Source organism: Archocentrus centrarchus, unplaced genomic scaffold, assembly GCF_007364275.1.
Source record: "Archocentrus centrarchus isolate MPI-CPG fArcCen1 unplaced genomic scaffold, fArcCen1 scaffold_24_ctg1, whole genome shotgun sequence".
NCBI lineage: Eukaryota > Metazoa > Chordata > Actinopteri > Cichliformes > Cichlidae > Archocentrus > Archocentrus centrarchus.
Window position 1 is genome coordinate 831134 of NW_022060254.1, and position 27392 is coordinate 858525.

The 27392-nt window shown below is 42.7% G+C and overlaps 1 protein-coding gene across 1 annotated transcript; it reads right to left on the reverse strand.

The window, feature by feature from the left end:
- LOC115775756 (peroxisomal acyl-coenzyme A oxidase 3) lies at window positions 1-27340 on the reverse strand. Its single transcript, XM_030723261.1, has 19 exons — window positions 27206-27340; window positions 22342-22502; window positions 18213-18310; window positions 17966-18101; window positions 17137-17211; window positions 16909-16998; window positions 14739-14882; window positions 13849-13937; window positions 9542-9638; window positions 9094-9276; window positions 7143-7265; window positions 6949-7069; window positions 5044-5166; window positions 4627-4740; window positions 4076-4191; window positions 1725-1899; window positions 1581-1648; window positions 697-783; window positions 1-506 (listed from the first exon to the last, which is right to left on the reverse strand). The coding sequence occupies exons 2-19, from the start codon at window positions 22459-22461 to the stop codon at window positions 387-389; spliced, it is 2079 nt and encodes a 692-aa protein (XP_030579121.1). The 5' UTR covers window positions 22462-22502; window positions 27206-27340; the 3' UTR covers window positions 1-386.
- Between the last annotated feature and the right edge of the window lie 52 nt (window positions 27341-27392).

Sequence of the window (27392 nt, forward strand, 5' to 3'; positions counted from 1 at the left end):
ATTAGCACATTAAATAAGTAGACATTTCTCATGTGGAATTACAAATACAGGATGCCATAGATTGTAAACAGTCTAAATACATGCTAGTTAGCATGGACAGAGTGATGCAGCAATGCTGAAGAATCTCAAGGAAATCAGGGCTGCAACCAATTTTCTAAAAGCGATTAAAGTGAATCTTAAGTGTATTAAAGAGGATTAAGTGAAAAAAAAACAACTTTCTGGCTCAGTTTATAAACACTGTAATGCATTTCTATACCACATAGTTTTGGCAAAGAGTTTTGTACATATAGAAATTACATTTTCATGTACCTTTTCCAAACTATTACATTGTAAAATTAAAAAATTCCAGCACTTAAGCTTCAGGCACTGAAGAGCGTGGCTGGGTTTCAGAGTTTTGGACGCAGGGATCCAAGCTCAGGTTTGTTTGAGCAAAACTCTTTCCACCAGGAGGGACGTTCCAGCACCTTACTGCCCTGCATCATCGTGGACCACAGGTGGTTGTAAATCTGCAGGATGGAGAAAAAAATAATCAACTTATTTAACAGGGTCTCAACCTTTTCTAAAAAGGTCATGAACTGATTTATGTTATGACGGCTGAACATAAATAAAACTGAAATGCATCACTGCCCTTCTTGGAATGACACGGAACAAGGTTTCTACTATATAATTAGAGTTTTTGTGTTTGTGTGTCTTTACCTGTCCATCAGCACAGCCAATAGGTGAGTTGAGGATGAAATCAGTGGGTGCCAGAACATCCACTAATGCTACTGCATCATTCTTCAGCTGGGGGAGAGACAGCACATTTTAAAGTCAGGTAGAGAGCTGCATCAGCCACATCTTGCAAGTGAGTGGCAGACCTGACTGAGACCAAGGACACTGACCCTAAAGGACACCTGGCTTGATTGTCTTTTTTTTTTTTTTACTTTGATGTAAACCACAAATTTAATGAACATAAATGGCTCAGTTAAAAGAGAAAAGAAAAGATCTGCTGGCAACATGTCCAGGGTGTACCCTGCCTTTCCCTCTATGGTAGCTGGGATAGGCTCCAGCCCCCATGCAACCCTGGACTGGATAAGTGGAATGCTGATGATGGATGAGACAAGTAATTGAAATGATAAAATCATGAAGTTTTACTGATGTCATAAATCAAGTGAGAAATGAGACCAGGAGTCTCCTCCTGCTGGTCATTATACAGAATGCAAGTTCGAGGCATTTCTTTTCTGGCTTCATGTCTTCAAACCTGGACGCTCCGTCAGCTTTTATACACAGTACTGAATCCTTTTCAGATATGACTGTGTAGCATATTTGCAACATTGTGTTAAAGAGAGGGTTTGTCAGCCAAACGAGAGTCACTTTTATGTTCCTCACAGCTTCATTCATAAATTCCCACAATCTAACAAAAAATACAGAACATAAGCAGATATAATGCACTAGTTTTCTTAACATATTTTGACATTTGCCTTGATAACTAGTGAAGCTGTGTCCTAGATGTAGGTATCTGAATGCATTCATATACACTCGAGCCATAAGCAGACAGAGATCCATCCTTCTGTCTCGATCTCTGGTTGCAGTTTGTGTACCTGGGAGCAGAGAGTAAGGATGGCCATCTGGACCAGCTCAGCAGGCTTATGTCCGCTCCAGTAATTACCTACAAATAACACTGTGTTAACACATCGATATCATCAAGATTTCTCTGTGTGTACAGCATTGAGCACAATACATACCCTGGTACAGTGTGGCCATGTGACTGCTGAGGCCCCACAGCCCATACAAAGCACAAAGCTTGCTTAATACTGGCCTGAGACCAGCTGGTGTGTTCCGATCAATAGTCTGCTCATGAAATCTCTGCAGGCAGCTGTGCTCAATGTAGGCCATGGCCAGGGATCTGCAGTAGTAGACCTGAACACACACACACACACACACACACACACACACACACACACACACACACACACACACACACACGAGGGATGTTTAACAAGGGGAAAACAAAAAAATCTGACTCTTGAGATTAAAAATCTTTTTTAAGAGTCTCCTAGTTTATTATTTCCACCCACACTGTACACATTGTATTCTGAAAACGTGGACTGTCCATAGATTAAAGACATTGATTCTGGAAACAGATATTTACAATGAATTCTCCAAATGTCACATTTCAAATATTTTACTACAAACTAAGCTGACGTGTTAATTCCATTTAATTCCTATGGATCAAGTTGCAGCTGTAAGTAACTAGTTGCCAGTATCCTGAATTGTGTGTTATTTGTATGTTTTCTGTAACTTTTGCTGCTGCAGATACAGGCCAGCGGCCTCTGTTAATATTCACACCAAAAATCAGAAGGGAAAAGATGAGATATTTGAGAATGAAAGTGGCATGATTGGTGGTGCACACCCTGCTCTGAATATTTCTGAAATGATCTGTTTATTATTATGATTTACGTGTTAAGAGGAAGATGAGCAAAGATGAGATTCTGAGGCCACCAAGGCAGAAGCCTTCTACGCCTAGAAATTCTTTCTATAAAAATTATGAACAGGATTGGTGGTAAAGGGCAGTCCTGGCACAGTCCAACACCCACAGGACATGAGTCTGAATGATTACCGGCAATATGGACCACGAGCTCGCTGCAGTTTTATAGGAACTGATAGCCCGTAACAACGGGATAAGTTCCACAGCACCCCCCACAGGATGCCCTGAGAGACACAGTCGAATGCCTTCTCCAAGTCCACAAAGCACACGCAGACTGGACGGACAAATTTCCATGCACTCTCTCATACCTTTGAGGAGATAAAGAGCTGGTCCGGCGTTCTGCGACCAGGACAAAAAATACATTGTTCCTCTTAAATCAAAGGTTTGACTAATGGATGAACCGCCCTTTCCAGCATCCTGGCATAGACCTTCCCGGAGAGGCTGAGGAGTGTGATTCCCCCAATAGTTGGAGCACACCCTCCGGACTCCCTTCTTCTCAAATACTGGGTCCGTGCAAGGCAGGAGCAAAGAGCCTGATTTATTTGTTGAATCCAAACCAGATGACCTTTCGATGAACGGCATCACTGAGCCTCATTTACTAATATTTGTGCAGAAACATTCTTACCCGGTGCAAAAAACGAGATTGCAATTACTGTCAGATTTACGAAACAAATGTGCTAACCTGTTTTGTTCTCTCCACTGTGCATATTATTGATAAATGAGAATAATTCGGAACCAACAGCCGTGTGTAATCTCCATACAATCTGCATACTGCCCCACCCCATTTCTTTATATAAGGAAACATGTTCACCTCCAGGGGAAGGTAAACCTACACGTCTAAGGCAAGAAATAAGGAGAAAGTCTGACTGTAGAAAACTGAATAATGGTGTCTGATATCCAAGGAGGAAGTCAGAAGAGGTGCAGCTTTCCAAAAAAATCCAGATTTTCCAGCATCCATGGGATAGTGCCAAGAAATTATACTGTAAGTGATGACATCCAGCAGTGACGGAAACCATTTTAATGAAACATTTAAGATATTATAAAATGAGATAAGGGGTAATGGACTATGTTTAAATTAAAAAGGTAAAGCCTACACTTTTCCATTTAGTATTTTGATTACATACATTTTTTAAAATTATAATTCAGAGCATTTTGTGGCTCGTGGTCTTTTGGAAAACTGTAAATGATGACCAATAGGCAACAACCGAAATAATAATAATTATTGTTATTATTAGCAGTATTTATTTTAAAAGACTTCTGTTTAAATTCAGGCAGCCAGGCTGTCATTTGTTCGTATGCATGGTCAGAAGGACTTCTAAATTTATTCCCAAAGTACGAACAAATTTAGGTACGAAAATACAGATAACACACAGATTTGTGTGTGAAATGTTTGTATGCACGAGTTGTGGGTACGCACTGTTAGCGAATGACGTCCATCGTTCTGTCAAAACTTCATACAGAATCAAGCCTCAGCTTAGCAGCCAGAGCCACCTAAAGCAGCATGTGACCGCTGAAATCCCACCAAGAACCAGAGTTCTGGTTTTGAAGTTGAGCCACCTGAATTTATCAATAATGGTTTATGTGTGTGTCTGCACATGTGTGTCTTACTTGGCAGTTGTTACGCGCAGCAAAGTCATCCATGCCCAATGCTCTCTCTTGTTCCAGCCTCTTCTGACTCGCCTCCAGTAGGAAACACACCAGCCACTTGTAGGCTGCTAAAGGCACTGATATGACAGACAACAAAGAGGATGTTCACTAAGCTGAAAAAGGTTTGTACAATATAGTCTGTAGCCAAATGACCCCGCCTTATGAATTCACATCTGAAAAATATATACATTTAAATATTTAAGGCTAACTATAATAAATTACCAATTTATGCATCAACTATGAGAATAAATTCCTCATTTGTTCATTTTATGTAAATTTGAACTTCAGGGCTAATTGATTAACAATAACTACACTCACATAACTTTACCGTAAATTATTTATAGTTATATATTCAATTCCCCTCATTTGCAAATATCTCCTCTGCTTTGAAATGATAAGTATATAACAGGATCTAAGAGCTCATATGTACCATTGTTCTATGGAAAACGGCTAATTTGAGGTTCTAGCAGTTTGGAAATATACAGTCTAATTAAATGATAGAGCTGAAATACCTGCAGAGTCCATGCAGTCGTCCACTGTGAGGGCAGTAAACCTGCTTTTGAGGATCCCCTGAGAGTCATCCAGAAAATCCACGGTGTGAAAGGGAGACTCAATCCGCAAACCATCTGAAACCCACCCAACATTCATTCACACACACACACACACACACACACACACACACACACACACACACACACACACACACACACACACAAGAGAAGCTTTAGTGACTTACCAAAGTTCATTTACTGACCATTAATGCAGCTGACACTGCACATAGCATGTGTTACTGAATCCTTCAAATACTTGTTCAGGGTAAAAAATAGACTCATCTGAGCCTTTTAGCATGGCTACATTTAGATGATATTAATATGTTGGAAGCCACTTGGATAACAAAGTATACAGGTCTTGGTGAACAGAAGACTAACCACACTGCTTGGCGTGGCGCCAGGTGAGCAGGTAGTTGCTGGTCTGTTGCAGCAGCACGTTGTTGTCTCCTTCATATGTGCAGTTTGGGTCATTGTCATCACGAAGATCACCCAGCCGATTCACTGAAACAAAAGAAGGAAACTGACAGTTAGCTCTATGTGTGTGTGTGTGTGTGTGTTTGTGGGGGTGGGGGGGTGAGAGTGTGAATATATGCACATCAATCAAGCATAACATTATGACCACTGCTACATGATGTGAACACCACTGATTTGTCATGGCACCATGGGTGGGATATATTGGGGAGCAAGGGAACATTTTGTTCTCAAAGTTGATGCGTTAGAAACGGGAACAGTGGTGAACCAGCGACAGGGTCATGGGCAGCCAAGGCTTACTGATGCACGTGATGAGCAAAGGCTGACCCGTGTTGTCTGATCTAACAAATGAGCCGCTGTAGCTCAAATTGCCGGAAAACGTAATGCTGGTTCTAATAGAAAGCTGTCAATACACAGTGCATTGCTGTTTGATGCAGATGGAGCTGCATAGCCGCAGACAAGTCAGGGTGCCCATGCTGACCCTGGTCTTTGTCCTTTGGCCTGGAAGCTTAAGGGGCCTGTGCCATATCTTAGCTGTTGCTAGGACTGTTCTCAGTGTCTACAATGTTGCCTTCTAGTTGTGTTATGTTCTGGTATTCTGGACATTCCAATGCCATTGCTGTAGATCCTAGTGGTGTGAATCAGTGAATCAATGTCTTGTTCACTCCTGGCATACAGCTGTAGAGGTGGGGGCTGATGTTTGCTCCATTCTGTAGTTGGTATCTGTAGCCAGTCTTGTTAATCTGGCTGAAGGGGTTCAGGCCTATGCAGAACAGTAGTGAGAACAGAACATCTCCTGTGTGTGTGTGTGTGTGTGTGTGTGTGTGTGTGTGTGTGTGTGTGTGTGTGTCAGTGACGATGGACAGGTCCTACAGGTCTTTGAAGGCCCCTGAATCTGATTGGACCATGTGATTTAATGACGATAGGGAGTGTGGATCCTTCTAGTCTGTGTTACGCTGCTCTAAAATAAAGATGCGTGGCGTGCATCAGCTTCCTAATTGCAATGACAGAACAGCAAATCGGTGAAATTCTCAGCCTGGCGCAACACGACCTCAGCATGGGACGGCGCAGGGCGATCAACTGCTGGCTAGAACCCTGACCTTGTTAGCAAACCCTGCACTTGATAGTTACTTGTGCAGTTGGCTTGAAGTTGGCATCTAGTATTGTTCTCCACATCCCCACTGAGTTTTTGGTGAAGGTTCTTAGGGTTCTGTTGAGCTTGTACAGTTCTAGGCATTCCAGGATCCATGTGTGCGTTATCGAGTCATAGGCTTTCTTGTAGTCAATCCAGGCAGTGCACAGGTTGGTCAGTCTGGTCTTGTAGTTGCAAGTGACTGCTCTATCTACTAGTAGCTCCTGTTTTGCTCCTCTGGTGCTACTGAAAATCCCTTTCTGGGTCCTACTCATGTATTGAGCCATGTGCTTGTTCATTTTAGCCACAATGATGCCTGACAGGAGTCTCCATGTTGTGCTGAGGGAGGTGATTGGTTGGTAGTTGGAATGGACTGGTCCCTTATGGGGATCAAGACCGTCTGGCCTTCAGTCAGCCATTCTGGGTGTGTCTCCATTAGCAGCCGGTTCATTTGTGCTGCCAGGCAATCATGGAGTGCAGTTAGCAAGCCCTGGGAGTCAAACCACCACCCTATTGTTCCAAAGACAGTAGTGTTGGTAAATGGACTAGTTCTTGTATAGCGCTTTTCTACTCTGTGTGAGCATTCAAAGCGCTTAGTGTTGCCACTACATTATAATATAATAAAAATATAATATTTGTGTATGTGAGTGAGTGTGTGAGAGAAAGAGAGGGAAACTGACTGGCTAAGTATCCATGTCCACCGCAGGCCTCCCTGCACTCCTGGATACCCTTTTGAGCAGTCCATGAGCCCAGTGGTTTACTGGAGCAGCCAATTGCATGGATCTCCCTGCCCATTTCTGCCTGAGAAACACAGCTATATTAAATGCCACTTTACACAGAGCACCCTAAATCCACGTGTTGCACGCTTACTCACTTCTCGGTCATAGTTTTCCTTGAGCATCCGTGCAATCTGGAACTCAACAAAGTTCTTGAAGATGGATTTGGTGAAGTTTTCAAGAGCGTATGCTGCTGCCAAGTACGGAATCAAACGCCATTGCTAGAAGACACAATAAGGCAAAATAATATAACAGCAACATTAAAGCACTTTCTCTCTAAATCTCATTACTCATTTTTATCCAGTAATGGCAGAGATGATAAAGTTTTCCATTAAAAAACAGTTTGCAATTACAACAGTTTTCATTTAGTTAAAAAAACTGAGTTGAGGGTAGATCTGCCCCCGGGGTCTAATTGCTATCTGGGTATTAGTTTCTGTCTCCTGCATTTTATCCTGGTCAGGTTGCAGCTGAATAATTAGATTTATAAAAAAATTGTAAAATTAGGATTCCAGCTTCATCTGATAAAAGTTCCAGTTGGGTAAATGATGACAACAGACATAAAATAAGTTGTATATTTTATATCAAACTTTTATTGTATCCATGAAGATTTCTTTCCTTACTCACACCCGCTTAACTCAGCGTGAACATACTCTGAGTTTCTCATTCCAGAACAGCTGATCAGAGTCGGTTCAGTCAACTCTGAGTTGCTGAGTTGATCAATTCAGTTTATTTTTAAACTCCACAGTTTGTTGAACACGTTTCCTGGAATAGGGCCCTTGTATATGAGACCTATGCAGCAGTGTGAACAAACCAACTGTGGGGTCTGAAAGGCCTGAAAAGTGTTTGGAGGATGTTTCTGAAATACTAATTTATGAGCTCAGATGACAGTATTTTATCCACATCTTAAGGTTTTTGACTCTATTGGTCACTTTGTGGTGTCTTTGATAAACGGGGTGTTGTCTAACCTAAGTAAGTAACAGTGACCCTAATCTTGACCCCAGTGACCCCCATTTACAATCCCAACCTTTCTTTGGTCATAAGCCATCTATCTGCCCATGAAGTTTAGTAAGTGTGCCCCGCAGCCCCCTGCTTGCCGTGGGTGCTCACATAATACATTCTGTTATTCGACAGGGGTATAAAAACACGGACCTGTCACTACTCATGAGAAGACATACAATATTCCTGATAACTTTCAGACTGGTTTCAGAAAGTTACATTCCACTGAAACAGCTCGCCTTAAAGTCTCAAATGACCTTTTCATGGCTGCACATAAGGGTGACTGTTTCGTCCTTGCAGACCAGAGGGCCTAATACTCCTGAGAGCATTACAGCCCAAATCAGACAGCAGTTGGGGTAAACCGTAAAAGTTAATGTGCAGAACCTGGCGATAATTTTTGATCAACCTTTGACATTTGATGCTCACATCAAGTCTGACCTGTTCATGTTTTTCCCCAAGAAATATAGCTAAACTCAGGAATGTTGCCTCAAAAATCAATTGGCGAAGCTTCTCCATGGCTTCATCTCCTCTAGCTTGGATTATTGTAATGCGCTGTCTGAGAACCGCATCTATTAATTAACCACCTGTTTAAAAGTGGGTTGATATGTGAAGCTTTATGGGAGCGAGCTAAAAACCTTACAGATGCATTTTGAGGCTTTTGCACTGGCTTCCTTTCAGGTTTAGATTTCAGTTTAAAATCTTGGCTCTTACTTTTATGGGCTGGTAGGGTGAGAGAGCCGCATGTATATTACCAAACGGCTCCACCCCATTCTACATGCCGGGGTCTTCGGTCCTCAGACAGGGGCCCTTCGTCTGTTTCTCCATTGTTTCTCCAAACCTTAGACCTTAAACTTTGGAAATACCCCGGACTCTGTGGCATCCTTTAAAAAGCAGCTTAAAACTCATCTTTTCAGACAGGCATTTAGATAGTGTTTGGGTCATTTTGCTTGGTTCCTGTGTGCCAATTTTGCCTTGGGTTTTTACTGATACCTCATTTTGTGGCTATTCTTTGTCTTAAGAGCTATATAAATAAACTTTACCTTCTATTCTTACCTGTAATTGGTACTCTAAAACAGGAATTTCCTCTGTGTCTTTGGGTCCAAACTGTCTCCTGGCAGCTGAGAAGCGAATCGCCACAGTCAGAGCCAGCTTCAGGTTGATAAGCGCCATCCTGGTGATATACACTCTGCCTCCTGATAAGGCACCCAGAGACGCCCCAAAACGTTTTTTAGGGTCCTGGAGCAGATGAAAGAAACATTATTATTGATTAAAAACAAGTGGAAGACATACACTTGTATCAGAACTTACTGCTCATGCATGTTGTGGTTGAATCTTCTAGAATTTAAGCCTTCAACAATTAGCAGTAAATGGTTAATTAGCTTTTTTTTCAGGAAAGCCTGCAATGCTGTTCCAGATAGAGCAAGTTACCAAACAGCTTTACGTCAACAACTTGGTTTTTGTGAAGTCCCATCTTTGGCTGCCACAGAAAACCTATACTGACCTTAAATGGTGTCACATAGCTGCCATCAGGAGTAACATCTCCTGTCTTATTCAGCAGGTTCTCACGTGGGATCCTCACATTGTGGAACATTGCAAACCTGTTGTGAGTGTAAGAAAAGTAAACGTTACAGAAAAGAATTGGTTACACAGACAAGACAGAAGCGGGTCATCCAGAGGATTTCTAAATGTTGTTTGTGTCAGATGGTAGCACTTTGTTTCTACAAATCCTAAACTGAACAAATCCTAAACTGATCACTGAACATTCCATCATCAATAATCCAGCCCACCCTCTGCACCACTTACTGGACAGGCAGAGCACCTTCTCTGCTGCTGCAAGGGCAGACGTACCACAAGCCATCACTCAATATAATACAATAATTTGTCTGGTAGATAGTTTTTAATTGTATTCACCATCATCATCATCGTGTTGAATCAAATTACAGTTCAATTACTGTAACACCAGTGTCATTTGACTTATCTGTAGCTAAAAATGTTTTCAAACTAAAGAGAATAAGAATGCAACGCAAAACTTATAAAACCCAAAACAGATCAAGACTAAGAACAATTAATCATACAGTTTCCAACAATGAGAAATGTGTGATTAATCATTTCCAGCTGAGAAAGATGAATGAAAATAAGTGTCTGAAAGGAGATAATCTCTGGAGCTTGAAAAAGGCGACTGGACTTCTTTTTGTTTCTTGAAGACGTTTCACCTCTCATCCGAAAGGCTTCTTCAGTTCTCAACCAAATGGTGGAGAGACCCAGGTATTTAAACCCCTGTGGGCGGAGTCCCCTGGAGGTGGTTATGACCCTCTATTGATCATGTGCTTGAACACATGTGCCCAGGTGTGAAGGGGGCGTGGGTCATATTTAATCAGTGGTTTCAGTTGAAACCAATTTAGGACTCCGCTCCATTGTTTCCTGTGGCCTATTGAGGTCACTGGAACAAAGGTGTGAATGGGGGTTGAGACGTCTGGGAAGGGAGCTCAGGACAGCACTGTAAGCGGGGGAAAGTTGGTGACGTAATCCACCTCCTCTGTTCAATGATGGTTGTTCACAGTGGACATAGATGGCTTCTTTCACTCCTCTTTCAAACCATCTGTTTTCCCTGTCCAAAATGTGAACATTGGCATCCTCAAAAGAGTGCCCTTTTTCCTTCAGATGCAGATGTACTGCTGAATCTTGTCCTGTCGAGGTGGCTCTTCTATGTTGTGCCATTCGTTTGTGAAGAGGCTGTTTGGTTTCACCAATGTAGAGGTCCGAGCACTCTTCACTGCACTGAACAGCATACACTACATCGCTGATCTTGTGTTTGGCGGGTTTGTCCTTGGGATGAACCAGTTTTTGTCTTAGGGTGTGACTTGGTTTGAAGTATACTGAGATGTCATGCTTGGAGAAAATTCTTCTGAGTTTCTCTGACAAGCCTGACACATATGGGATGACAATGTTGTTCCTCTTGTCCTTCCCATTCTCTGTAGTTTGTGTTTGGCCTTCATTCCTGTGCATCTTAGCTGATTTGATGAAGGCCCAGTTGGGGTAACCACATGTTTTGAGGGCTTTCTTAATGTGTGTGTGTTCCTTATGCTTCCCTTCTGCCTTAGAGGGAACACTTTCCGCACGGTGTTGTAGGGTCCTGATCACCCCAAGTTTGTGTTCCAGAGGGTGGTGGGAGTCAAAGAGGAGATACTGGTCTGTGTGTGTGGGCTTCCGGTAAACTTCAATGTTGAGGCTTCCATCTTCCTCGATAAGCACCGCACAGTCCAGGAATGGTAACTTGTTATCTCTGGTGTCCTCCCTGGTAAAACGTATGTATTTATCCACTGAGTTAATGTGACGAGTGAAGGCTTCTACTTCTTGGGTTTTGATTTTGACCCAGGTGTCATCTACATATCTGTACCAGTGGCTAGGTGCCATCCCTTTGAAAGAACCAAGAGCTTTACTTTCCACTTCCTCCATGTAAAGGTTGGCTACAATGGGAGACACTGGGGAGCCCATGGCACATCCATGCTTCTGTCTGTAGAATCCATCATTGTATTTAAAATATGTTGTGGTAAGGCAGAGATCTAAAAGTGCTGCCTGCAACAACTTGAAAAGTGCTGCCTGCAACAACTTGAAAAGGAAAAAGCCATTGACCACCCCACTTACTACCGCCTGTACCCTGGAGAAGCCACTCCATGCATTTATGGACTCCCAAAGATCCACAAAGAAGGAGTCCCACTTCGACCCATTATCAGCAGTATAAACTCGGTCACCTACAACATTTCAAAACACCTCGCCACCATCTTATCACCGCTTGTTGGCATCACACCCCACCACATTGAAAACTCTACAGATTTTACTAACAAGGTCCAGAATCTTGTACTGGATCCAGATGAAACCATGGTGTCCTTTGATGTGGTTTCACTTTTCACTTGCATACCTACAACTGAGGCAGTGGAGACCGTCAGAAGACGACTACAGGAAGACGATTCCTTACTGAACAGAACCAGCTTCACCCCAGATCAGATTTGTGCACTTTTAGATCTCTGCCTTACCACAACATATTTTAAATACAATGATGGATTCTACAGACAGAAGCATGGATGTGCCATGGGCTCCCCAGTGTCTCCCATTGTAGCCAACCTTTACATGGAGGAAGTGGAAAGTAAAGCTCTTGGTTCTTTCAAAGGGATGGCACCTAGCCACTGGTACAGATATGTAGATGACACCTGGGTCAAAATCAAAACCCAAGAAGTAGAAGCCTTCACTCGTCACATTAACTCAGTGGATAAATACATACGTTTTACCAGGGAGGACACCAGAGATAACAAGTTACCATTCCTGGACTGTGCGGTGCTTATCGAGGAAGATGGAAGCCTCAACATTGAAGTTTACCGGAAGCCCACACACACAGACCAGTATCTCCTCTTTGACTCCCACCACCCTCTGGAACACAAACTTGGGGTGATCAGGACCCTACAACACCGTGCGGAAAGTGTTCCCTCTAAGGCAGAAGGGAAGCATAAGGAACACACACACATTAAGAAAGCCCTCAAAACATGTGGTTACCCCAACTGGGCCTTCATCAAATCAGCTAAGATGCACAGGAATGAAGGCCAAACACAAACTACAGAGAATGGGAAGGACAAGAGGAACAACATTGTCATCCCATATGTGTCAGGCTTGTCAGAGAAACTCAGAAGAATTTTCTCCAAGCATGACATCTCAGTATACTTCAAACCAAGTCACACCCTAAGACAAAAACTGGTTCATCCCAAGGACAAACCCGCCAAACACAAGATCAGCGATGTAGTGTATGCTGTTCAGTGCAGTGAAGAGTGCTCGGACCTCTACATTGGTGAAACCAAACAGCCTCTTCACAAACGAATGGCACAACATAGAAGAGCCACCTCGACAGGACAAGATTCAGCAGTACATCTGCATCTGAAGGAAAAAGGGCACTCTTTTGAGGATGCCAATGTCCACATTTTGGACAGGGAAAACAGATGGTTTGAAAGAGGAGTGAAAGAAGCCATCTATGTCCACTGTGAACAACCATCATTGAACAGAGGAGGTGGATTACGTCACCAACTTTCCCCCGCTTACAGTGCTGTCCTGAGCTCCCTTCCCAGACGTCTCAACCCCCATTCACACCTTTGTTCCAGTGACCTCAATAGGCCACAGGAAACAATGGAGCGGAGTCCTAAATTGGTTTCAACTGAAACCACTGATTAAATATGACCCACGCCCCCTTCACACCTGGGCACATGTGTTCACGCACATGATCAATAGAGGGTCATAACCACCTCCAGGGGACTACGCCCACAGGGGTTTAAATACCTGGGTCTCTCCACCATTTGGTTGAGAACTGAAGAAGCCTTTCGGATGAGAGGTGAAACGTCTTCAAGAAACAAAAAGAAGTCCAGTCGCCTTTTTCAAGCTCCAGAGACTACTATGACCTGGATGACTGAGAATCTACACAGACATACGAAAGGAGATAATGTTGCATGTGTATGGTACGGTTTTCCTGTCAGTGTCACGTCACTACTCAGTATATCAAAACACTGCATCCATCAAAACACTGCATGCGTACTATTGCAACAGACCAACATCTATACCCCTGTCTCTGAATCAGTTTTGCATTACTTACTGACTACAGTCACCAGTCAGGATATTTCCACAAGGGTCAAGGAAGTCATTTCTTTTACTTCTTGTGCTTTTTGTTTTGCAAATGCAGCATTTGTGTTAAACTGTTTAAAGACTTTGATGCTTACCGAAACATTTGCTTCTTATGAAACTTAAGTGCTAATGTCTGCTGCAGCCACTCACCCATTATCAAGTCCATTCTGGCCCAGCTTCTTACCCATGTCACCAACCAGCACACCAGGCAGAGCCAGCAGGGTCTTGGGATCTCTCACCTGCAGCACAGTGATAAGAGTATACACTGCTCAAAAAAATTAAAGGAACACTTAATCAGAGTACAGAATCAAGTCAATTAAATGTCTGGGAAACAGATCTGGTCACTTAAGTAGCAGAGGGGGTTACCTGGTTTCAGCTGCTTTGGTATTAGTGAAATTAACAACAGTGCACCAGAGGGGCAACAATGAGACAACCTCCAAAATAGGAATGGTTTTCATTTGGCTAGGGTCAGTGCCACTACTGGTTGTTGCATGAGGCAGATTTCCAGAAATGAGAACTGCTCCATCTGAAGACGAATGGATGCCGTCTCTCCTAAAAAAAGGTTAGGTTTTTATTTATCATTTATATAATTTATTATTTTTGGCTTAACAGTTATTATTGTTAAGCCAAAAATAATAAATTATCCACCCATCCATCATCTTCAAATCCCCCTGCTCCAATTTAGGGATGTGCAGGGGCTGGAGCCTATCCCTGCTGCCATAGGGTGAGAGGCAGGGTATACACTGGACAGGCTGCCAGTCTGTTGCAGCGCTAACACAGAGAGACAGACAACCATGTGCACTCACATTCAAACTGCTGGGCAATTTAGAATCATCAATTAACCTAACCCCACTAATTGCATGTCTTTGGACTGTGGGAGGAAGCTGGAGCCCATGCAGAAAGAGCCCATGCAGACATGGGGAGAACAATGCAAAGTCCACAGAGAAAACCCAGGCCAGACAGTGGATTCAAACCCTGTGATTATATATTATTAAATATGTATATATAGAATTTAGCTAATTAAATTAGCTAGGACTCACCGGGACAACAAAAGAGTGCAGTCCATGGCACACCTGGTCAGGTGTGTAGAGCTGAGCAAACACCACAGCATGAGTAGCAGTCTTACCCAGATTCCCCACCCAGAACTTTGCAGCCTCAAAGTCTGGAGAGTTGATCACAAACTCCTACAGAAGAGAAACAGCTAGAAATTATTTCAATTAAGGAAACATTTTAAGTGCTCTTTGTGAACTTTCACATACTGAAATGAGGAATCAACTATTGTTCAACTACTGGTCAAGGCCCCAGTGGGTCACACTCGTCTGCCTTCATACGCATATGAACATGAGTGACATCCCTTTCTTAAGCCATGGAGTTTAACATGATGTCGGCCCACCCTTTGCAACAATAACAACTCTTCTGGGAAAGCTTTCCACGAGGTTCAGGGGTGTTTATGGGACTCTGCCACTGCATCCGACACTTGCACAATATATAGATATAAGGCTTGGATGCAGCTGCTCAGCCATGGAAACCCATTCCATGCACTCTATGCACTGTTCTTGAGCTGATTTGAAGGCCACATGAAGTTTGGAGGTGTTTAGCGATTGCAGAAATTTCATTATTTGCAATGCCATATGCCAATGCAATGCAGAGCAGATACCTTCTACTCTCACAGAGGCCAGCTATCTCGATAATAGTCTTACATCCCACTGAGTACGACTCTGGATAATGTGGCTCCTCTGAAGATGAAAGCCTCAAATCTAAAGTGCCTGACTTCCTGGTATAACTCACAAATGTGCAGCTTAATATAGATAACCTGTAAGCTCGGAGAGGAAATGGCATCTCACTAGATTCCATTTAGCCTGGAAAAAAAGAGTTTGTTGCTCTACAGAAAAAGCCCTCCATAAAGCGAGGACATCTTACTGTTCATCACTGACAATCACTCAGCTCCAATCCCGATGGATAGTGACACTACCATCCCATGGTCTGGTTCCGTTACCACCAGAATTCCAGCGGCTGCCCCTGGTCTCGCTGAAAATCCCTGGATCGTCCTAGGAGCAAAACCTAAGGCCCCCGCCAGCTCTACACCCACCACTGGGCCAACTGATGGTTGGACTGCAGTTGGCAAAGAAAAGCACAGTGCCAGGCAGTCATGCCACGCCCAACATCATCTGGAGATCCAGCTCAAAAATAAATTTAGCATCCTGGATGTCCATGAATTCCCCCCACTAGCCTGTTCCTTCCCTGCACCCAAGCCAATAATTCTGTGATTATCCACTTTAGCTGCCTTCTGTGGTCTTTTGGGTGTTTTGGTGCCCGAGCTGGTCAGTGTATTCCCTCTGTTTAAGAACGTAACAGATTGTTGATTTGGCCACACCTATAGTTTTTAAATCTCTCTGATAGGTTGAAAAACCACACTAAACCTAATGTTGGCCTCTTTCACTTGCATCGACATCACTTTGGTGGTTTCTACGAGCGCGTCTGTGAGACAACATAAGCTCTGATGTTCCTCTTGCAAAGATACATTTCTGTGATGTCTGGATTAAATCTGTGGTTTTCATATCTGTTTACAGCTGTGCAGCCCACAGTCATTCAAGTTTTAGCTATGTCACAACATATTGTCATCTCAGACGGGGGTGCACTCAGCATGCATTTGTTTGTGCTAAATGCCTACAATTTTTGCCAAACATTATAAAAGCGACAGGGGGAAAAAAGAAAAAAAAAAAGCTTACTGTGAGTATTAAAACACAAATTCCTAAAAACCAAACTCATGGCTTAGTTTTAATTTTTGGCAGTTCATTATGTCCATACAATACCATTACAAAGCAAACATGACATAACGGAGTATTGTCAACTGATATTTATGCTGTCACAGGCCAAAAATACTATGATTTAACATTCATACAAATAACCGGAATGCTAGCGGTGCAGTAGCTCACTCGACTCACGATCCATCACAGTTCACAGGTTGTTGTAATTTGTGAAGTACAGAAAGAAAGTAATATGTTTTATTGTTGGCTGTATTGCACAAAATAATGAGAAATCAAAATCCATTGAGAATGAAAACTGGCCTTGACTTTAAGCACAGTTTGTCTGACCCACTGGATGATCATTGTTCCACTAAAATCTGACCAATATTATAGGAGTAGTGGTAAAAAGACCGTTCCTTTGACTGGATGAGCACATGTTTTAAAAAAATAAATAACTGCTGACCTGAGTGGAGGGGTCATACTTGGCTGTGGTCCTCATGGCTCTGGTGTTGCTGCCGTGGCTCAGCTCAGTGAGTGCGAAGCAACCAAAGATCTACAAGCACATACAAATTTACTCAGAACATCAGCAGGTGCTCTTTGAAAATCTATGAAAAAGGTTTATGAACAGGATAGTAGGACATCACCCTCGCTTAGTCTGCTTCATCCTGTTAATAAAGGGTTCCTGTCTTACCGTCATGTTGTCAGTGTTTTCAACATATTTGTTGTGCCTGCTTGACCCTGAGCTGACCACAGTTGCTCCAAACATCTGAAACAGAAACTGGAATGAGACAATAGAAGAGAACAAAAACACAAATACTAGCACATTATGAAATGTGCAACCAAGTAGGGTTGCTGTGGCTCAAGAGAGCAGGTCATCTACCAACTGGAAGGCTGGCGGTTCGGATCCCTGTCTGCATACCAAAGTATCCTTGAGCAAGACACTGAATCCCGAGTTCACCGGAGTCTTAATGTGCACACGAATGTTGACATGTTGTATAAAGCACTTTGAGTTTGCTCTATATAAAACCCAGTTCATTTACCAAGTATTAGATAGATGAAAGCCTTTAAATGTTTTATTTTAAAAGCTCGTATTTAAAAAGCAAGCAATCAGGCGCCAGTTTGGTTCAGTGGGCGAGCAGGTGATATGCCACACGGCTGAAAGGCAGCCAGCCTGGGTTCTAGTCTTTTCCCCTTCTCCCTCTCACCGCTTTCCTATCTGTTCATCTTAACTGTACTGCTATCCAATGAAGGCAAAAGTGACCCCCCCCCAAACAAGTCCAAAAACTAGAAACCTCATAGTGTAGGTGGAAATTTAAACAGCAGGATACTTTTTCCCTTGATCCAAGTACACGTTAAAATGAAACAATTCAAATCATAAATTCTTATTTTGAAATTGCTCAGAAACAATGATACTACAATCTGAATTTAGCTCATTTGACATAACTATTTACTATATGTAAAACTGTCTTACTTACTTACACTATTACCACAGTTTTACACACACACAGACACACACCTACCCCTAGGCTGAGGAAGAGCTTAGCAACCAAGGCCCAGTCGTACATTCCCAGACAGTCATCGAGGTATATAGCTTTCCAGGGGTTGGCCATTGCCTCTTCATTTGTGACAAAGTTGTATCGAAGCAGCTGCTTCATCCTGTTAAGTTCCAACTGGAGTTGTAGTGTCTTCAGACATTACTTAGGCTTGGATTGCATAACAGAGGAATTCACAGTGGCTATATGAATGTAAATATTACCACACAGATACCTTAGAAAGGTCAGCTCTCTCTTTTTCTCTATAGAGGCATCTTCACCAGGCTGACGGGCAAACAGAGGGTCATTCTCCAGGGTCTTGAAAACATGTTGCTGCAACGTGGAGAAAATCAGGCAGTATGAATGAATGAATGAATGAATGAAGTTTTATTGCCATGTGGGTGAACAAGTTCACACATTGGAAATTGCAGTTACAGAACACCATCCAAATACACAAACACAACACACATAGGGGGATATGTGTCCTTGGGTCATGCAGCCGTTTCTTACGGCGCTACCTTTGGCAGGAGGAGAAAACAACACATCATGGGGAAGTTAGGTTAAAAAAAAGGTCATCTGGTACAGTGCTCAAAAAGAGCACTATACCAGGGTCCAAAAAAACCACCTTAGCAAAGCATTTGCACATGTAAAGCAAGGACAGCGGCGGTAGGTGAGGTCAGGGCGGGAGGGGATGCAGAAGGAGACGAGAGGTGGGGGCATTGTGGAGCCAGATGCCAGGTTCCAGCCAAAACAGTTTGCTGATAGTGGTGGAATTTCATCAGCGGCCGTGATACACCAGACCCAGCTTCACAAATCACAACGCGGAGTGGGGGGAGAGCAGCCGCACACAGTGCCCTGGAGAGAGATATGGTTGCCAACCCAAGGCCGGCAGGGGAGCCGAATTCCTGATAACAGAAGTTGTTTTGGAACAGGCTGCTTGTTTTTCCAACAGCCTTCAGTCTTACTGGGAAACCATTCGAAAATCCAATATTCCAAATTAGTTGATTGCCGTCCTCACTGTGCAGAACCGAACTATATCTCCTGATCTAACCCCTCTCGCCTGCGAGCTCGCTAATCTTGCGGCTCAGGTCCACCAGGCTTTGAGTCTGAGTTTGTACGGCTCTGCTCAGCCCTTCCACCTGGATCGGCAGCCTCTGCAGATGTCGAACCGCCGTCCAGATTTTCTTAATTTGCCAGTAAAGCAGGTATCCACCGAGCCCAAACAGAGAAGATACTGCTACCAAAAAGCCGAATATGTAGGCGTCTTCCACGTCTTCCACTCCAAGGGCCGAGAAGCACACAGGTCTCCACGAGCTCCAAGAGTCGATGACGTATCCAACCGGGTCAGTTCCACTCGGACACGCAGGCTCCCCTATCCCGGATCTCATAGTGGAAAAAATTCGATCAATGATGGAGAATGCCCAGTTTGCCAGATCCATTAAGACAGTGAAATTCACATGACAAAATGCTTGTAGCAAGTTTACTTTTTCTTTTAAATGCTTTTGATAACCACAGCTTTATGGAAAAATTTACTTGCTGAAAATACCCATATGAACACTGAAAGATGCTAAAATGTCTCAAGTTACTCTTATTGTTATTACTACTATTATGATTGTACAGAACAGAAGCTTAAAAGAATAAGTGTAAGCATCACAAAGTTAAATCTTAAGCGTAAAGCTGTTTGAGGTGTCACTGGTGAAAGGCATTTGTTGTTTAACTGAGTAGAATAAATTTAAGCCCTGTGAGCAGTTAAACTGCCAGGTTAACCCTATAATGCTGAATGTGTCGAATGAGACACAGCGCACTTCCAAAGTGCCGTAATGACCCTATATTGTGTGTAAAGTGCAATTTCTCAGCTTTCAGACCCTGTTTGAATTTTTCCGATAGGACAAACGGTCACAGAATTACAGTAATTCAAGGTGCCTTTGATCAACCGGCTCAGCGGCGATATGCTCTGTCTTAAAAAGCTGTTCACGACAGGTAAGGGCACGTAATGGATGCTTCAGCGGCGATTGTCTGTGCTTAATGAACTATTATTAAGACAATTAAGGAGGTCAATGAAACCATGGAAAAAGCCTTTCGGACGACCTTGAAGCAATTATGGCAAACGGCCAGGTGACTCAGGAGGGGAAAACGGTGCTCTACTCACACGGTCTATACTACGGGTGGGGTGCTGCTGACTTCAAATGAGGGTATAGTCAGATGGTGAAAAGAATACTTCGAGGACCTCCTTAATCCCACAGACACGCCTTCTGTAGTGGAAGCAGAGTCTGGGGATGAGGGGGATGACTTGGCCATCACTGGGGGTGAGGTCACTCAGTGGCAGGGCCCCCGGGGTGGATGAGTCTTCAGAGTCTACAACACAACACAAGAGTCTACAACATCCTGAGTCTTCAGGAGAAGGCTCTGGATGTTGTAGGGCTGTCTTGGTTGACATGTCTCTGCAACATTGAGTGGAGATCTGGGGCGGTGCCACTGGGTTGGTAGACCAGGGTGGTGGTCCCCACCTTCCAAAAGGGAGACCGGAAAGTGTGCTCCAGCTATCACACTCCTCAGCCTCCTCGGTAAGGTCTATGCCAGGATGCTGGAAAGAAGGGTCCGTCCGCTGGTTAAACCTCAGATTCAAGAGGAACAATGCGGTTTCTGTCCTGGTCATGGAACGCTGGACCAGCTCTTCCTCCTTTTGAGAATATCTGAGTGTGTGTGGGAGTTTGCCCATCCAGTCAACTTCAAGACTTTATTTGCCATTTGTACTCACACGCAAGGTTTGGGTACATAGGAATTCTTGTGCAGAGCTTTCGGGTAAGAGTGTAGAATAAAAAACAAAATAAAATAAAATATAATTAAAAAGTATAGAATAAAATATGTAAGTATTTACATAAATATATATGTATATACACATATACAAAAACGGTTGCTTAAGTTGGAAGGTTGATGGATACTGAGCAGCAGTTATTGCACACTTAGTGTTACAAAGAACACAGTATAAATTGCACGTGTAGACCAGACAAATATTGCACCAACATGTGTTATTTTAATAACTGAATAAAATAAAATGTTGCACATTAGGTTTTAGCTGTGTGAGGAGTATTGCACAGTGGATTTTGGCTGTGAACAGTCCGTTACTCTGTCATCAGTCTGACTGTGGCAGGGAAGAAGCTTTTGCAGAATCTAGTTCTGTGTGTGATGTGGACCTGGACAAGGCATTCGACCGCATCTCTCAGGGTATCCTGTGGGAGGTCCTGCGGGAGTATGGGGTGTCTGGGCTGTTGTTGCGGGCCATTCAGTCTCTGTACAACCACAGCAAGAGCTTGGTCTGTATAGCCAGCAATAATTCGGACTTGTTTCCCGTGGATTTTGGACTTCGCCAGGGCTGCCCTTTGTCACCGATTCTGTTCATAATTTTTATGGACATAATTTCTAGGCATTGCTGCCCCAGGTGGAGGAGTTTAAGTATCTCAGGGTCTTGTTCACTAGTGATGCGAGAAGGGAGCGGGAGATCAACAGACAGATCGGGGCTGCGTCTGCAGTGATGCGGATACTGCACCTGTCTGTCGAGGTGAAGAGGGAGCTAAGCGTAAAAGTGAAGCTGTCGATTTACCGGTCGATCTATAGCCCTACCCTCACCTATGGTCATGAGCTTTGGGTAGTTACCGATAGAATGAGATCACAAATTCAAGCGGCAGAGATGAGTTTCCTCCGAAGGGTGGCTGGCCTCTCCCTTAGAGATAGGGTGAGGAGTGCAGCCATTCGGGAGGGGCTCAAAGTAGAGCAGCTGCTCCTCCACATCACAAGGAACCAGTTGAGGTGGTTCAGGCATCTGATTAGGATGCCTCCTGGGCGCCTCTTGGGTGAGGTGTGGGAACGCCTTGGGGTACCCCCAGATGAGCTGGTGGAGGTGGCTGGGGAGAAGGAGGTCTGGGCCTCTCTGCTTAAGCTGCTGCCCCCACGACCCACCCCGGATAAGCAGAAGAAAATGGATGGATGGATGGATATTAAGACGAGTGGAAAAAAAAAGAAAAAGAAAAAGGACTGTAGCAGTCAAAGTGGGAGGATATAAATCTATCATTTTCACCTCAGCTGTGGACGCATGCCTGAGTTCCTCAGCAATTAATATACTCATCAAGACTCAAAGTCTGATACAGAGGTGCCTAGACTACACCAGAACATGTTTATCAGAACATAAAGAGCAAAGTCTTTCCATTACCATATAAACAAATCAGTAATCAAATGGAAAAAAAAAAAGTGGCAATTAAATAAAACAGTGGAGGCTTAATACCACATGATTATAATGTTCCAAATCCTGCACAAATGGTCTTTAATACTTAATGACTTAATGCTATAAGCATAACTACTGATGTTACCTTGAATAGATATATATCCTCTCCATCTATAAAGAGGACCATGTCCTTCCAGTTGAAGGAGGCTTTTTCCCTGTAGACATCTAGTGGGCCGCTAGGAAGGTCGGCCACTTTGTGGTCCATCTTGTTTTCAGAGTGCAAAGACACGAGGCACCGTGCTCTTTCTGAAAAGATACAAGACAGAAAACCCAGGATGAAAAAGAAAAATTGGACTAGAACTACAAATTATAGCCATCTCAGCCATTTTAGTATATTTAAAGTAAAAAACATCCTCTCTTTCCAACCTTGGGACAACCATATTTCACACCCATATTGGGAAATCCAATATGGGTGTGACAAATTTAACTTTCATTATTCCATCCCAACTGGAATGCAATCAGATTTAAATATTAATTCACAATTACATTTCTCTGACCCGTCTCTCTAGCCTGTGGCCACATGTCATGGTGCACCTGGAGTCTTTCCCCCAGTGATTTATTCAAGTTGTAGAAGGGACGGATACATACACATACATGCATGTGAGTATAAACATTGAAAAAGAGGCAGACACTTTCTGAAGTCTTCTTCTTCTAAGATAATTCAATTTATAGATGTATCCTCTGAAAACATTTTCTTTGTGACCAAAAAAAACAAACAAAAACTGAGCAATATCAAATTTAAACCTGGCCACTAATTAACATTAGCCATTTAACTATTAGTAATTTTACGTGTGCAACTTGTTAAGCCATACCTCACTAACATTGTGAATGAAGCACAAATTGTGCATTGCATTGTCATGGGAATGTGCATGCATTAATGTGGTGTTGCAGAAAATATATAAATGTAGTTATACTGTATGTGACGCCAAGTCTCTCTTACACTGCTGGTTCGAGCTACTAGAACACATACCAAGATTAACTGTTCAATCAGTAAAATTTCACTTTGATCTGCCAACAAACCAAAGCTGAAATTATTTTAGGACTTTAAAACTGAACTGAATACATTCAGAGTGAATTAATGTAACGCAAATGACCCCTACATTTTGAAAGTTGGTATCTGAAATTTAGAGTATGAACCTTGACATATTTTCCACTGAAAATCATAAATCATTCTCAGCAAAAGTAAATTCTATATGTGGGAAACACTGACCTGTAATGAAACCAATGATGGTGATAAATTTGCTCAATACTACACTGTCTTCCAAAAATAACCCCCAGTACACGGATAAATTACGATGACGTTTAAAATACAAGCTTAAAATGACTAAAGTCGAGATAACGTCCTGTTCAGGACCTTAGGAGTGGTTCTTGCGTCGCTCAACGTTTCTGAGATCACACTGGAAATGCAGATCAAAAGAATGAGATTCAGAGTCGCTGGACTGAACCGTCAGACAGCAGAATTCAGAGACCTTCCCATTTATTTTTAGAGGTGGACTTGGCCAAAGCTGAAGGTGTATCGAGACTTTGTTGCTTGATATATTCTCTAAAGAAACTAATTATCAAATTTGAATGTAAAAAAATTATGACCTCCTAATAATTTAAATGAGGGAAGGCTTAGAAATCCCAGATTCAGACTTTTTTCAAATGGATTAATAAAAAAGGGGAAAAGAGTGCAACTCCAGTGCAGTGCAATGATTTATACATTTTAGTGACCCTGAATGCATTTACAGAAGCTGATACAAACGTAGCACTGCAATTAATTTCTAACATGACAATTAGGCATAAAGACATTACTAAATTTGAACGCCCCGGTCCAAACTGTACACTGACACCTAAAGTGCATGCACACTCACTTTAAAGAATCAGTTTCTAATGATACTTTTAAGTCATGTCAACTTTATTGAGGCTTGTTTTCTGCTTTATAGCTGAACGTCTGTTCATATAAAAGGGCACAAAAGCTATTAATGCCACAAATATGTAAATCTACATAGGTACAGTAGTGCTCGGCAGTTTGCTAACCCTTTAAAGTATTCTATGTTTCTGGATAAGTTCCTTAAAATATGCAGGTCGTTCACTCCTGGGGAGGCCAACAATGTTCTTCATTGATGGGCCACAGTCTGACAGCAGACAGGACCAAACTCTTCAGTTTTACAGCCAGCACATCATCAAATCTCCTCTTTTGTACGAAGATAAAAATCCACAAAAAAGTTGTGAAGATCAGACTTTAACAATCCATGATGTAACCACAGTTTCAGATTTTGTTGCAACTCATATTTATACAATATTGGTTCCAAATGGAACCTTAATTCTGTGTGTAAATAGAGACACAGAATATTTTAAAAGGTTCTGAAACTTTCGAGCTACCCATAGCTACTTAAAGGGTTATACATACAGTGGTGTGAAAAAGTGTTTGCCCCCTGCCTCATTTGCTGTTTTTTTGCATGTTTGTCACACTTGAGTGTTTCGGAACATCAAACCAATTTAAACAATAGTCAAGGACAACACAAGTAAACACAAAATGCAAGTTGTAAATGAAGGTGTTTATTAGTAAAGGTGAAAAAAAATCCAAACCATCATGGCCCTGTGTGAAAAAGTGATTGCCCCCTAAACCTAATAACTGGTTGGGCCACCCTTAGCAGCAACAACTGCAACCAAGCGTCTGCGATAACTTGCAATGAGGCTTTTACAGCGTTCTGGAGGAATTTTGGCCCACTCATCTTTGCAGAATTGTCCTAATTCAGTTACATTAGAGGGTTTTCGAGCATGAACGGCCTTTTTAAGGTCATACCACAACATCTCAATAGGATTCAGGTCAGGACTTTGGCTAGGCCACTCCAAAGTCTTCATTTTGTTTTTCTTCAGCCATTCAGTGGTGGACTTGCTGGTGTGTTTAGGATCATTGTCCTGCTGCAGAACCCAAGTACGTTTAAGCTTGAGTACACGAACAGATGGTCTGACATTCTCATTCAGGATCTCTTGGTAGACAGCAGAATTCATAGTTCCATTTATCACAGCAAGTCTTCCAGGTCCTGACGCAGCAAAACAGCCCCAAACCATCACACTACCACCACCATATTTTACTGTTGGTATAACGTTCTTTTTCTGAAATGCAGTGTTCCTTTTACGCCAGATGTAATGGGACACACACCTTCCAAAGAGTTCCACTTTTGTCTCATCGGTCCACAGAATGTTGTCCCAAAAGTCTTGGGGATCATCAAGATGCGTTTTGGAAAAATTGAGACGAGCTTTAATGTTCTTTTTGCTCAGCAGTGGTTTTCTTCTTGGAACTCTGCCATGCAGGCCATTTTTGCTCAGTCTTTTTCTGATGGTGGAGGCATGAACGCTGACCTTAACTGAGGCAAGTGAGGCCTGCAGTTCTTTGGACGTTGTTGTGGGGTCTTTTGTGACCTCTTGGATGAGTCCTCGCTGCGCCCTTGGGGTAATTTTGGGCGGCCGGCCACTCCTGGGAAGGTTCACCACTGTTCCATGTCTTCGCCATTTGTGGATAATGGCTCTCACTGTGGTTCGCTGGATTCCCAAAGCTTTGGAAATGGCTTTATAACCCTTTCCAGACTGATAGATCTCAATTACTTTCTTTCTCAATTGCTCCTGAATTTCTTTGGATCTCGGCATGATGTGTAGCTTTAAAGGATCTTCTGGTGGACCTTACTGTGTCAGGCAGCTCCTATTTAAGTGATGTCTTGATTGGGAACAGGTGTGGCAATAATCAGGCCTAGGTGTGGCTAGGGAAATTGAACTCAGGTGTGAAAAACCACAGTTATAGTATGTTTAAACAAGGGGGGCAATCACTTTTTCACACAGGGCCATGATGGTTTGGATTTTTTTTTCACCTTTACTAATAAACACCTTCATTTACAACTTGCATTTTGTGTTTACTTGTGTTGTCCTTGACTATTGTTTAAATTGGTTTGATGTTCCGAAACACTTAAGTGTGACAAACATGCAAAAAATCAGGAAATGAGGCAGGGGGCAAACACTGCCACTGCCTGTAAACAAGGATTTATTGAATGGTAGGTGCACCCATCCCACTCTGATGAGGGACATCAAAAGGCATTTTGTGGAGGCCAAACAACAGTACCAAGAACCAATGACCAGAGCAACCTTTGCACCTTCCATGCTATCTTATCAGCTGCTGAGTGCAGAGCAGAACTCAAGGCTAACTGTCTCTGCACACACATGTGCACAAGAACAAGGTCACCATGACCAGGCAGACTTAGTTGACTAAAATGATAAACTTCACTTGAATAACAGGTCCTGGCTGACCACACCGGGTCAGGCTGGTGAAGTTGACCTCAGAAATGTCTGAGGTCAAAAGGGGGATTGAAGGAAATGAGTTTTTGTGAAGCTTTAAATACACTCATGGTATATGTTTGCGCTTACCATATGTACATTTACTTGCCTGAGAAACTTTGTCTTAGACTGGAAGATAAACAGAACTGATTAAAAATACACAATTACATAATGTTTGGTGTCATCATGAACTTGGTGTTGTCACTGGGCAAGGGTCAGCCACTCATGGAGACTACGCAATGATAGAAATGGAGACCTCGAGGTCATCTGAACACCCAGCTGTCGAAATTCTCTGTTTTTCACATTTTGTTTAGTATAATGATGTAACCAAGATAGATAAGCTGTGACTATATTAAATCCTAAGCTGAAGAAGAGTGGGTGAGTTCTTCATGTCATATCCAGTAACACAGTGGGCAGGGCATGTGGTTCTGACCCAGATTAATCTGTAAACTGTCACAAATGTCATTCCTGTTCGATAAACGAACACGCAGAAACCTAAAAGGCTTAAGCAGCACCTCATATTTTTTTTAATTTCTACAGTATCCACTATTACACACTGTTCGAGTAACTGAAGTCAAGGCGCTACGAGGACACACGACCTGAACTTTCAGTGCAAAGGTCGTGTCATCATATCTTACCGAAGTTCGCCCGCTGTTACTCCTCTAAGTCGCTTGTCCAACTGTTGTCCAGTTGTCCAACTGAAGTGCAACCTTCAGCTACGACTAGTATTGTAGGAAGGTAAGTGGCGATGTCACTACCTGATAACAACACTTCCTGTCTGTATCCTTTCAGAATAAAAGCATCCTCTTCACCCATTTAAGCCGC